At 40.0% G+C, this 14,150-nt stretch overlaps 1 protein-coding gene across 2 annotated transcripts in view; it reads left to right on the forward strand.

Annotated features, from left to right (window-relative positions):
* The window catches only part of DGCR2 (DiGeorge syndrome critical region gene 2), a 59,137-nt gene that overhangs the window by 29,799 nt on the left and 15,188 nt on the right, over positions 1-14,150 (forward strand). Inside the window, exons 5-8 of one of the 2 annotated variants that reach the window (XM_083873915.1) lie at positions 910-1,120; positions 2,092-2,168; positions 4,085-4,261; positions 5,604-5,807. In XM_083873915.1, coding sequence (XP_083730041.1) covers positions 910-1,120; positions 2,092-2,168; positions 4,085-4,261; positions 5,604-5,807 — 669 coding nt within the window. The remainder of the gene's footprint in view (positions 1-909; positions 1,121-2,091; positions 2,169-4,084; positions 4,262-5,603; positions 5,808-14,150) is intronic. The other variant, XM_083873916.1, reaches the window with a different exon arrangement.

Below are 14,150 nucleotides of genomic sequence, written 5' to 3' on the forward strand. Positions count from 1 at the left end.
TGTGAAACCAGAGTCAATTTTGTGTTACAACTCATTGCATTTATAGAAAGCCGAATAAAGAGCCTTGAGAACAGAAGTGTGAATTGCAATGAACAGAGTTTCTGAATTTAAAGTTTCTTAGGTAATGCAAAATGCATAGTGCAGATGCTAAAATCATATTTCACGTCTATTTTAAATGTCATCTTCCTGTCCTGTGATTCTTTTTATTGGTAACTTGTCACCTCCAAGAATGTCAGTCAAAAGCCCATGGGCCTGTTTCATCCAGAAAAGCCTCAAGGCTTTAATTTCAGGTTCCCTCAGTTGAGTTAATTGAGAGAAAGCAGGGGCAGCAGTTGACACCGTCACCTTCTTACTTCCTAAAAATCTGCTTTACAGTGCTGTTTTTGCCAAAGTCACCAAGAATTTCCCCGGTACTCCTATTGTCTTTAATGATTGATTCTGGGAGCAGGGTTATGTGAATTCTATTGAGACTGTAAGAGCAGGTTGAAAACTTCACAGCAAGTTGGATGTATTGCTAATCACCTAATAGAAAGACACAGTCATTAAACTGGCCACCTCTGGGGGTTTTGTGCTGCTTATTTTTGCTTGGATTGATCAAATGTATTGGTTTTATAAAGATGTGCAGGGAAATGTCTTCAACAGTAGATGGTCAGTCTTACTTCAAGATTTTAAAGGCTGTGACAGTGTGGTGGAATTGTACTGGAAGCTTCGTCTTTTTTAAAACATGTAAAAAAAAATCAGCATTTATCAGGAACTGTAGTAGAGTAAGATTTCAGGGATCTGTGATGTGTGCACCTCCTCCTGCAGAGGTGAAGTGTGCAGACAGTTGTGATTATTGATAAAGATGCGTTATCTTAAAGATCCTAATTTGGGGGGAATGGTTTCCCTTCTATTCTTCATGTTTCCTAGGAAAGTGCCCAACAGGATGGCACCACTATGAGGGCACGGCCAGCTGTTACAGGGTGTATTTAAATGGGGAGAACTACTGGGACGCCGTGCAGACATGTCAGCGGGTGAACGGATCCCTGGCCACCTTCACTGCAGACCAGGAGCTGAGGTTCATCCTGGCACAGGAGTGGGACTTGGAAGAAAAAACATTTGTCAGGAAGGACCATCGAAGGTGAGTCGGAAGAAAAGGATGTTGCAGAGGAAGGTTTCTGTGTGGTACAAATACTGGTGGTTGGTTCAAATTGTGTTGAAAATGTAATGGTAAAATTGCCATCAGATGAATGTGCTGGTTGGCTGTTTGGCAGTGCCCCATCTGCAGTTTATGTTTGAATTAATATTAACAGATAATGAAGAGATAATTCAATTCCCCAGAGTCTTTTTATCAGCAGAGTCTTCTTCTCTTCAGGTTGTCTTAGCAATGTACAGGTAGGTATTCTTGAACTGCATTGGAGAGGATGGATTGCTGCTGCACTACCTTGTTTAGAAATAATTATTATTTAAATTTTTCAACAAGATTTTGATTTCCTGAAGTACTAGTAGCTCTAACAAAGAGAAACTTTGAGATAGGAATAAAGTTAAAAAATAATTTTGAGTTGCAACTACCGTGTTTGGGTCGCTTTAGATATTTCCTTCTGTTGACAACAAACAATTCTTTCTTTTTCTATGTGTGGGTTTTTTGTCACTCATGGGCTGCCGTGACTGATCACCAGGAGTGTCTGAGTAATGGTGCACTTCTGTCTCTGGAGAGTTAAATGGTTTGATCGAGAACAGTCTGACCTAAGTTGTTTATGTTCCGAAATAGTTGACTTCTGGATGCTGCTGTTTGATTTTTGGGTTTGAGATACTGAAGTGCTGCCATGACAACAGAAGAAGGTGGTGCTTCTGAGTAGAAATAAAGGTCAAAGTCAGTTATAATTTGTAAACCTAGAAAAGTGCTAAGTAGTCTCTCAAGTATTTTCCTCTGTTCCTCAGCTGTAGTCTCGCTACATTGCTGATGTATGGGCCAGAAAGATGAGGAAAAAGTCTTCTGATTATTTTGAAAATTAGCTTTTGCATATGAAGACATTAGAAAATTCTGCGTAATTTAATTTGTTGGTGTGTTTTTGGCCTGTGTCTTTAGAATGTAACTTAATTTGTTTGCAGGTTCTGGGTGGGATATCAGTATGTGATCACCAATCGAAATCACTCTCTGGAAGGGCACTGGGAAGTAGCTTATAAAGGTGAGTCTCTGAAATTACTGCTAAGTTCAGTGCCCATGGAAACTGTGTTAAAGCATGAATATGATTTGCAAGAACAACATGACTTCTTTCACTGATAGTCTTGAAATAGTACAGGTGAACTGCTTCCTTTTGCAGGGTAGAAGTGGGAGAGTTTAATACTCAACACACATCCTGTTTTAAAGTTTAAGAATTTTATGGGTTTTCACGCTGGCATAGAAAGAACATGTGTCAGTTTATGTGGGCTTTCCCCTTGACTAAGATGAGAGAAAGGAAGCTACTCTGTAATTTCTTATTCTTTGTGGTGGATGTTTAGATGAGCAGCTGATTTCCTGGTTGTAGTATTTGCAGACTAGTGTGGCATGTTTGGAGGTTTTAGCTTTTTAAAAATTGGTAGAATTTTATATACTACTAAGGCAGCTACTAAAACAACACATTCACTACTTGAATTTTTCAGAATTTACACAGATTTTTTTTTTTTTAAGTATTTCAGGTAGTTTACTTAAACCATATTAGAATTGGCATAATCACAGAAATAAGTCTCATTTTATGTGAAAAACTGAACATGAATTTGATGGGCATCATTGGCTAAAGCCTTTCAATTGCAAAACAAGCAGCTCTCCCTCTGCTGAAAATGCAAAGTTATGTTTCTACACCTTGTTTTTTTATTAGCTAATTCAGTCGAGAGATTTGTTAAAGTCATAATATGACCTCTTAGGTGTACAATTGCCTGTCTAATTCCTGTACTGGTTTAGGTAATGAAAAACTTATAACCAAGGTGTTGTTTTATAGGCATCAGCACTGTGAATTCCAGTGTAGCGTTTGAAAACGATTTTGAATAGTTTTTTTCTCATGCATAGTTTTCAGTCTCCATGGAAAATCTGGAAGGAAAACTTTCCTTTAGGTACAGAGACATAATCATGATCAGAATTTTCAAACACTTGGGTCTTGAAAAATGCTTCCTTTGACACATGAGTCCAGAGATTCTCCTTAGAAGGAGGACCTTTCTTTGCTCTTTGGAAGATGACTGCACTGCCATCTGCTGACAGAGTGGTCACAACAGGGAGGCATGAATTACGGAAAACTCATCCTAACTTGATCATTAGTTTTATTTAATTTGATGCATTATATGAATTTAAACCTCCTCAATACCATCTAATCTTCTGTATTCAAGCTTTATATTTAAAAAAGAGATGCCTCTAGGAAATAAAGTAGACAGTAACATTCAGTAGTTTGTGAGGAAATTTTCTTAGGCTTGTACTGAGGCAGACTGAATTGCTAATACCTGCTTGAAAAGTGATTTAGGGTTCCATAGTTTGAAAATTTTAATTGATTTTTGTGACGTGTGGAACATAAACCCTCCAGAAAATGCCCTCAACACCTTTTGTACTGTTTGGAGGCTCTCAGGATGGTGTTTCGTGATGAAAAGACCAAACTGTGGATGCCCTGGTGCAACCCCCTCCAAACATGGAACAGCTCTGCGGGGGCTGCAGTGTGGATGCACATCTTTAGAAGCAGTGGTGGGTGCATGGGGTGCCAGGCACAGGATTGCTGTGTGGGTTCTTGCTCCACTGGTAGCAATGTGACCAAACTCAGTGTGGTTTGAGGAGATGTATAACTCTTGTCAGGCAAACCGCATGGGGCTCTTTGAAGCTGCGTTTGTGGGGATGTTGGAGTATCACTTCTCCTGGTTCAGTGACAGAATTACCCAGTACTTTGAAAACAGCAGCCTCTTTTCTGTGTGAGTCACCCCTTCTCTCCCAGCTGTTTGCCTTCCCCCAGAGCAGTGCTGCTAATGGGAGCTGAAGCTGGAGGACTCTTTGCATTGGAGTTGATGTGCATGAAGTGAGTGATGTTCCAGAGCCTCTCTAAAGCTTTCCATGCCCACAGGCTGCTTATGCCACCGTATCTTGTTGCAGGCTCTTCAGAAGTGTTTTTACCCCCTGACCCTGTCTTTGGTTCGGCTATGTCTGAAAAGGAAAACGTTCTTTGTGCCCAGCTCCAGTGTTTCCTTTTACCTGCCCTCCGGCGCCACGGTTTCCACCTCTGGTATGCTGAAAACTGCTATGAGAAATCTTCATTCCTCTGCAAAAGGAGTAAGTTCAGTGTTAACTGTCTTCTGTGTTTGAATATGGATATAGTAAGTAGCTGGAAATTGTTTCATTACCTTTTCTAATTTTTGCCCAGTGAATTAGAAAAAAAAGGGTGGATTCATATTTGTGCTTGATTTTAATAAATAACAGCATCATAATGTGTGGTTGTCATGCAGTATAGAGTTTTAGTAAAAAATCATTCAGCAGCAGTATCAGCCCCAAAATAAACTTGAGCAAAATGTTTGTTGGGTTTGGTTGGGTTTTTTTTAATGCCTTATTAGTGAACACTGTTCTTAAGTTGTTAATTTAACATTAAAATGAGGAAACACTTATTTCTGTTTTATTTTGCGTATAGCAAATTCTACTAAATTCTTTCCAGCCAATTTTTTGAACTTGAAAGGAAAGACAAGTGGAGCTCACTGACTTAATAGTGGGAAACGAAACGGTTTTTGTTCTGTATCTTGCATTCCTGTACTCCAAAAGCCTTGGTACCAACAGAGGTATTTGCACTATTATCAGGTAATCTTAAACATTACCTGATCAAGATGGTGCTTCTTTGCAAGGAGAAAACTTGTTTAACTTTGAGGGTCATGAAGGGTGCAAGTGACTGTGAGAGGGCAGCTGCTTCCTCAGAGGTTTTCATGACCAGATTAGGTAAACCCCTGGGCAACCCATTCGTATGTCATGGCTTACTCTGCTTTGATCAGAGATTGAGCTGAAGACCTTCTCACTTCTCTTCCAGTCTTAGCTTCCCAGTGGACCCTGATCTGTGCACAGGGTGGAGGGGACAGGCCATCGTCCCTGAGCAGCCATTCCAGCTGCCAGGTCCCAGCACTGTTTTCTCTCTCTGGTTTTGGCCCCTGCCTTTAGGTCAGTGGGCAAAAGGCGGCTAAACTTCCCCTGCTGGGCAGGGATCAGGATGCTGCTAGGATAATGGAAGTACTATTTCTTGACTCTGTTTTTACGTTCTGGCCTGTTCAAAGGCCTTCAAATTTGGTCTAGAAAAGATGCAGCTTTTCCTAATACCAGGAAAAAGGAAGGGAGCTGCAGCAGGCTTTGGCAGTGAAGGTTAAGCTTCTCAGAGCACTTGGTGTCGTCTGTTTTGGAGATGATGGTTGGAAGTGTGTCAATTGAAATACCTAAAACTCACCTTGTCAGTGAGCTGAAAATCATCTCTGTGTCCCTGGAGACCATCCATTATCTTTTCCACTCCTGGAGATGCCTTTTCCAAGTTCTTTAATGTGAGGGCCTGGATTTTAACTGGTGGTCTGCTTATGTTTACAAACCACTTAATGCAACAAATTAAACTGGATTCCATGGATATTGATGTGCCATTCTGTTCTAGGCCAGACTTGTGTTGATATCAAAGACAACATTGTCGATGAAGGCTACTATTTCACTCCCAAAGGGAATGATCCCTGTTTGAGCTGCACGTGTCACAACGGTGAACCTGAGATGTGTGTAGCTGCTCTGTGTGAGCTGCCTCAGGGCTGTGAGCAGTATAGCAAGGATCCCAAGGAGTGCTGCAAATTTACTTGTTTAGACCCAGGTAAGACTCTGTTGCTACAGATTTGTAAGTAAAAATCAGTTGAGTGCTCAGCTTGGGTATCCTTGTGTATGGCTTTGTGGAAAGAACACATCCTTGCAGTGCTGCTACATGGCTGGGTACAACCACCCCATGGGGAAAGGTCTCAAGTCATGGGAAATATTCAGGCTGTGTCTGGTAAAAAATGAGTTATCCCTGCTGCTGCTTAGAAAGGAGAAGCAGTAGTTTATTTTCAGTTTGGAGAGGGACAATGCTGTGGGTTTTTAGCAGAGCATCTGGTACATTTCCTTTGTCATGTTTAGTTGTCATGAAAACAAAACACTTTTCTCTTAAGCACTAATGAAGCATCTTTTTCTGGTCATGAGCATATTTATGTGTGTGGAAATGTTCACACAGGGATCATGTGGGAAGCAGAGTTTTTAAATGATACGGAGTTTCAGTAATAATCAAGACCTCCAACCTCAGTTCTTGGATTTGGCATATCCGTGGAGGTTTTTGTTTTGGATCATTAAAGTTAATGAAGTTGACTTTGAACTGTTTGTCAGTCACTGTTTAGGGGTGCAGATTTTGGGGAGGTTATTTTTTCAGTACAGAAAGGAAATGTAGCTTATTTGGGGCTCTCTGTGGGGATAGTAAGATATGGGAGCAGATTGTGCCTAAAAATAAGCAAAGAAATATTGAGACTGTGCAATCACAATTTTGAATTACTGATTAGGTTGTTTATCACTCAGACAGTGCTGGGTGACGTTGCTGGACTTGGGTAGAGGGCTTGTTTTATTGCTCCCTGTTCTGATTATGCTTCTTGTGCTGAAGTGGAGAACTTTGTTCTGCCAGACAAGCTGGTGTATTTGCACTTCATAAGCTCCTATGACCATATGCTTTGAGGAGCCTTTCACCAGCAGTGGATCTCTGCTAAAGCTGCTGGATACGGAGCTGTGCTTAAAAACAAGCAAAGAAATATTGAGACTGTGCAATCACAATTTTGAACGTTTTCAGTTGTTCTTGAAAAGCAGGCTAGTGCAGGTCTTTCTGTGTCTCTTAAAAGTGAAGTGACCTGTAATTTTTTTTTCTGTTAAGAACAATGAGACAGGTATCTGAAAGCCTGAATTCAGCTGTGGCACAATTAAAAACGGTTTTTCTTTACAGCATGACTAAATTACATTTATAAACTGTTTTAAGAAGTTCTTTGCCATTGAACTACTTCATTTTCTTGGCAGAGAATCAGGTGAACTCTGTGGCATTGCCATCACAGCATTCAGTCTGTCATCATTCTGAGTTCTCAGCTATTTTAGAGGTGCTACAAAATAGTAACATTGATGTTATAGAGCAACAAACTCTTAAATATTCATGTTAGCTAAAGGAATTAGATTTATTTCTCTAACACTCAAACTTTGAAACTATGCTAGAGTTAACCATCTCCCCAGTGTGTACTATGTAAAGATAATTAAAAGAATGTCACTGCTCTTTTAAGAAACTTTTTGTGAGTTTGTGTGTGTGAATGTGCAGCAAAGGGGAAAAAGAGTTGGCAGTTTGTTTTGACACTGAAAATTAAGCTGTGCCACTGATAGTCTATTTAAGGATATTCTTCAGGATGTGGATGTCCTAAAGAAAATTGCTTTTATAGCTGTGCTGTTGTTCTTCCTTCTTAGCTAACTTTGTCCAACTGTGAAAAAGGTATGGACCTAATCAAATTGTGTGGTATAATGTAGTATAGTAATGTGGCTAGGGGAAGGCAAAGTGATGTTCCTGTTTGGATTTACTCAAAAAGCACTGAAGCCTTTGGTTGTGGGAAGATTTGAACTTCCACATTAGTAGAAAAGTATTTTTATCTTCTCCTGTTCCTGATGTATTAGTCAGCACCTTAAGCTGTTGCCTGGAGTGTGCACCAGGCTGATGTTGGCTACAGTCTGGAGTTCCAAAGAGTGTTTGGTGTATGGCTAGGAGGAGGATTTTATGGGAGTAACATTTCTCAATACCTAGGTTGTGGTGTTGTGTTTGGGGTGCAGGTTTCACTGGACTGTCTAGACTGACCTGATGAGAAGAGCTTGAAGGTTAAAGAAATGAAATGTGGGAGAGACTTGATTGACCACCAGTGAGTGTGTGCAGGAAGAGAAGAATAACATCTGTAAATAGCAGAGGGAAAAAGCTGGACAGCAGAGGGAAGGAAAGTGTTCCACTTGATGAGAGGAGTAATTAGATAAGTAATTGGTGAAAAGACTGTTCTCAGTGAAACAGTCAGAAAGCAGGTGTGGTGTTTGTGAAAGAAGTGAGCTATTTGCACAGTAATGTGAGGAGTGCAGGCAGCAAACCAGAGGAACAAGAACTACTGGTGTAGGATGTGGAAATTGTTCTACCTGTAAGAAAACGTTGGTGGGATTGCATCGTGCCCTGCAATGGGTGTTGAAGTTACTCAGAGCTGTGAAGAATAAGGAGAGGTTGATGTGCCTGGGAATGCTGTGCTGGAGCATAAAGAGGAGTAGCATCAATGAGAGTAAACCTGAGGACAGAATGAGTTTGGAAGAGCACAGTGTGCTTGTGTTGAGGAAAGCTGTACATACGTGACGAGTCACAGGAGAGACTGTCTTGGGACATGGATTGGGGAGCTAATGCTGCTAATAATAGTAACATAGTCATACCCAGGAGTGGCCACTTTCTTCTTTGGCCACTGAATGAAGAAGAAATGATGCAGCTTTAAATTTAGAAACTACCTTTGGATTAGATGAGCAGTTGTGTGATGATTCAGCTTAATGTAAATACTTTAATTACAAAGTTCTTTCCTTGAATAAAGGCAGGCTGAAGAGTAAAAGAGCTACTTAGTGAAGCCACCTGGACTTGTGAAACTTGGAGAATTACAATGTCTTGAAATTAAAAGGCATGGGAGCTCTGTGAAGCATGAAAAGAAAGGGTGCAAGAAAGGGCCCTGAATGTAGTTGGGAAGCTTGTTAATCTTCAGCCTTTGAGCCACTAATGGCACTCTCCAACATGAGCAACTAGGAAGAGTCAATGGCAGTGAATTATGGTTTTTGTGGTGCTGTTAAAAGTGTATTTCAGTGACCACTTAGTCATGTTGGTGTTTCAGACGGTTTATTACAAAGCCATTGAAAGTTATTTGCCACTGTTGATTCACCTTTTTTTTAGGTCTAATTTCATTTGTATTAGTAACAAAGGTCCTATTAAAAGAGGAAGATCCATAATTAATAAATTAGTTTGGTAATCAGGTATTGGCTAAAGTAGAAACAAGATCCCAGATTGTAAGACTTTTTGTTTGAATTTCTTCTGGCATTTTTTCAGAGCACAAGTAAGGTATTTAATTAATTAACAATCTGAATAAGTGTATGAGATGCCTATTTTTTGCTATATTTCTGTGAAGATTGTCATTATAGATTTTTTTATTCTTACTGTCTTTTATCATAGTGACCATTTTCCTTTAAAATATTGATTTTGTTTCAGTCCCAAATTTGCCATGTGCAAATTGTTCCCCCTGCCCTTCCCACAATGCACCCATGTGTCAGTGGATTGTGCAGCAGTGATTCCCCTCAATTCATCTCTCTGCTAGACTAAAACCAGGGGCTGCTTGCTCTTGTGAGCAATACTAAAAATTGCTGGGAGGGTTTATTATGTAGCATGTGCCTGTGACTTGCTTCTCCATAAGCAGTGAAGCTTCAAGAAGCTGATGGACTCTTCCATGTCAACAGTAATTGATCCTAAATATAGTTTCTCCCAAAGTGGAGTTTTCCGTGAAATGGTAGAGAAAGGCACTAATATCTTAAACAAGGACTTTTACATATGGGAATTTGTTATTTCTGATCACTTTCTTACATGTTTCTGCACAAGCAATGAAAGTAGAAACGTAACTTTTTCCCCTTTTATAAAAGTTCTGTATTTAAACCCATAAGAGGGAAGGGATCTACAGTTCACCTTTTGCTGCTTCTTGGACTTCCAGCTTTGCTTCCTGCAGAATATCAGATGAGCTTCTGCAGATATCCGACCTTCTTTGCAGGCCTTCTGGTCTAACTCATTTTCAGGAGGCTGAGCAGGGTCCGATTTAGTATAACTGTGTGTTTCCCAAACAGCATAAGTCTGGCTGTGTTTCCCAAAGTGCAGGCTTGATGTTTTTTTCAGTTGCCTCTGAATGAAAATGGATGTCTTGAATTCTAGTGCCCTTCACAAATCCTCTCCATATCAGTTTTACATCTTTGCCTTCTGATGAAGCAGCAGCTGGAGCAACATGTTTTGAAGTGATCAAGAACAGCTTTGTGTTTTGTTTCACCAAGGATATTTTGTATGGTTGAAGTGACTCTTGACATTTATGCACATTTTAGTACATCTCCTTTTTAAAAGCTAGGTATTAATGATAAAAACGTCTGAGCATTTCCACACCTTTCCTGAGCCCTTGCTGAACTCCTATTTTTTTATTTTTTTTTTACCCTACCTTGTGGTGTTTTAATTATAAGCTGTTTTCTGCCATTCCATTTCCTTGAATTGCACTCAGCACAGCAGGATGCTGTTCTTGCCTGGCATTGATGTCCAGCACAACATAGCTGATAACACCCAGCATGGAGCTGCTTGATCTGAGAAGAATCACTCCTCTCTAGGAGCTTCTGAACTATATTTCCAAACACTGAGGCACAGAACGGGACTTAATCTTGAAGTTCTCTCACCTCTCAAATTACCAGATGGAATTAGAAGCTTTCTGAGCTTTCAGAAGGTAATATGCTAGTCAGAAAATTTGAAGCTTAGGGGACAAGGCAGCTTTTATGTAAATTTTGAGAATCTGTGTGTTTAAAGAGGAGCAACTCAAGTTTTGGGACTAATAAGATATGGCAAGACCTGGTTGCTTCACAAGCAGTTTAATTTTGGCATCATTTGACGTAGTACATCCATCCTTATGAAGGGTTTTGCTTGAGTGACTTGACATCTGTGACACAGAAGTTTTCCAAAAGATAGAAAGATCCATCAGCACGGCACACTTCCATTGTGACTTGGTAGCTTCAAGTTTTAAACAACTGCAAATAGTCACAGAATCACCACTGTTGGACAACTTCCTCTTGATGTCTAGCCCTGTACTTAGACTATAATTGTGCTGGAGTGAATTAGATGGCAGCTGTGAATTGGAAGGAGGTGGGTGAGTACTAATTGTGATTCGATCCATTGGGAAACAGATTGGGGGTTGCTTATGTTCACCACACTAATATTCAGAGGGTGCCTCATGAGTTTTTCCTTGAACCCATTTTTTCATTTTCTGCACCAACTAGCCAGCAAATGACATTTCTGGACTAATTATATAAAGTCAAGGAAACAGATCTGTATCTGTCTGGGCTAGTAAAAATACCACTGTTGCTTTTATTGCCTGTGGTTGTAGTATTTAGAAGAATAAAGTCTTGTAAAATAACTGATCTTGTAAAATTTCACCCCTTTCAGGATACGAAGTGTGCGTGCAAACATTGAAAATGATGGCCTTTCCTTTGTGAAACACTCAGCCATGGTTAGGTTCTGACCTTCTGAATTAAGTTGCTATCTGAAGATGAGTCCATGGCACTCTAATTTCTTTTTAAAGATAAAATTACATGTAAAAAGGCCATAGGAACAGCAAAGTACATGGAAAATTCTTCCTCAGAGTCTTGTAAAAGTAAAATAGAAATCCAGTCCAATTACACCTTTGCCACCAGAATATGCAGCAGCTTTTCATGGCAGTCAAGTGACTGAGGGGCTTGTTAGCATCTCTTTATTGCTCTGGAAAACGTTGCAGTTGTTGCTTTTCTTAGGAGACAGATCTTCAGGTCAAATAGAAGCGATTTAATATTTGAGGAGCACCAGTTTATTAAGCAGCTGACAGTGTTGTGCTTGAAGAAGTGACTAGTGGTGGCTGCTTTGTGCCACTTCAGTGCTGGTTTCAGCAGTGAATGTGCTGACAAGGGCAGATGCTGAGGAAGGAGCGAGTTCCACTTCCTGGGTGCTGACTGAGGGAGCTCTCTCTGTGTGGGATCTGTGTAGCTATTTTTCAAAGCATCTGGCATAAATTCTGTTGATTTAGGATGTTAGCCTGTGTAGCCCTTCCTTAACCTTGCATGTTAAAAGCTGTGAACTTTTGTTTTATTCCTGGGGGAGATAAATTGTTAAGTCCTCGTAGGCATTGTGTTTAGCTGCGGAGGGTCAGCCATTGTTGGGGGTTAGGTTTGCTCCTTTTTTACTCTAAAGAATTTTTTCCCCATAAGTTACCAAAGAAACTAAGGGTTGGATACTTAAAGAGTACTTGACCGAATCAAAAAGATGGCCAAAAGTTGTTTTTTTTTTTTTTCTTCTCTGTTGTAACTCCAGAAAAAAGGAAGTAACTGCCCTCTCTGATAACAAGCCAGCTGTTAAAAACCCAGAGAGGAATTGTCTCTTATCTCTGCTCAGCCTTCCGCTTCCCCCATGAGAATATCTTTTATTAACGCACCATCAAAGCTCACCAATAGCATAACACGTTTCATCATCCTATTGTGAGATGCTCTACTAGAGAGCAGAAGAGCAACCATTTCCACCTAAATAAAAAAGAGCTGCAATTGTCACCATGCACTTCGGTGTTCCCACAAGACTCCCAAAAGAGGACCGAATCCACTTTGAAACCCCTGGCTTCACAAGATCATCTCTGCTTCCAAAAGAATCATATCTGCCATTCCAAAAAAGCTTACTTTAGACTGTTTCCAATGCCCTGACTAACAAGGCATCAATATGTATTTCTGACTCCGTCAGAGTTTTTTTTCCCTAAGATTCTTTATTTGTTTATTTGCTTATTTTGTACTACAATATTTGCATTTTTAATATCCCTAGTAAAAAACTGCTATACCTATTCCCAAAATCTTTGCCTGACAGCCTTTTAATTGCAAATTTATAATAATTTGAAAAAAGAGGAGAGAAGGCTTACATTACAAGGGAAACTCTAATCTTCCTTGGCAAATACCTGTCAGTTCAAACCAAGAGAGCCATATGGTGCTGCATCTGCTCTCACTTCTGAAAGGGAGCTGATTCTTCATGTGTTTGGTTCTGACTGGTTCTTTGGGTTTAGCTGTTACCATTTAATGCCATGGGAAAATAGAGCTCCCCATGCCGAGCTCAGTAGAATTTGATAAAGCATTCTACATTAGTTAGTGTTATTTTTAAAGTCTTTCTATAGTTGAAGATTTGCTTTTTAGTGTCTCAGTATCACTCTGAAAGTCATAGTGTAAATAGTTCTACTGAACTATTAGGATTAAAACCAGCTTCTACAACTAAAAATAGATTAGCCTTTAAAGTAATAAAAAATCAGTAATCTTCACTGTCAAATTCTTTTACAATTTTGTTTCCTTTGAAATGTACACATTCTGAATTTCTTGGCACTGAGTTCTTGCTTGTGATAGATAGCATATTCTAATAGTGAACACTAGAATTGCTGCTTTATTCCTGTAAGGCCCTGCGAGTGTATTATGCACGGCCATTTCTTAATGGGTGCTCTCTGTAGACATGTAATTCCTGGGATAACATGATAATTAACTAGCCCTTGCTTATCCCATTAACCCGGGGCAAACTCAGTATGCTAGAGCCAGATGAATGCAAAACGACTCTGCTGTTCCTGGGCTCTGGCTAGGGATTTTTGTGTGCTCATCAGTGCCTACATTTGTTCCAAGGAGCACACTGTTTGGTGTTGGGTCTTGTGGAGGTCTTTCCCCCAGGTAATGCACTGAAGAGCCTGAAACTGGGGTTAAAATTACTATGGAATTTCTGTGGACCTCTTGCTTTCCAAAGATTGTACGAAAAGAGAAAGTTTTATTGACATGGTTTCGTATTTATTTCAAACAGATGTGATTAAACGTGTTGAAGAAGACTGTGCAGGTTCTCTTTATTTGGGCTCATGACTTAGTTTGTTTGGTTTAGCGAGGCTAAATGGAGCTAATCAGCTTTAAAGGAAAATAAGCAGATTTTTTATATAGAAATGAGTGTCTGCATAGCTCTGTGCTGGTTAAACCCTATTACTTTTACTAACGTCTAGTAGTAAGAATTAAGTAACATACAAGCTGATATTAACAATGCTTATATTCTTGGGTTTTTAATTTTTCTCTTTTCAAGGTTAATCCCTTGTTTCTACATTAATCTTTCTCAGTGCCCATCTCCATCTTTCTCTAAGGTTTCTCTCCACCACCTTGCCAGCCTTTCTCCTTAGGAACCTGCTGGTTTTGCTGGCCGTGGCCCACCCTGCAGTGCCTCCAGCTGAACTGGGCATTCTTTATTTATTCCATGGAGCCCTCCAGTCCCTTTTCTTGCATAACATCTTACACCGTGTTCTCCCTATGTTATTGAATCTGGTTGTCACGTACACCTGTTAACCCC

This window comes from Zosterops lateralis (assembly GCF_965231275.1).
Source record: "Zosterops lateralis genome assembly, chromosome: 17".
NCBI lineage: Eukaryota > Metazoa > Chordata > Aves > Passeriformes > Zosteropidae > Zosterops > Zosterops lateralis.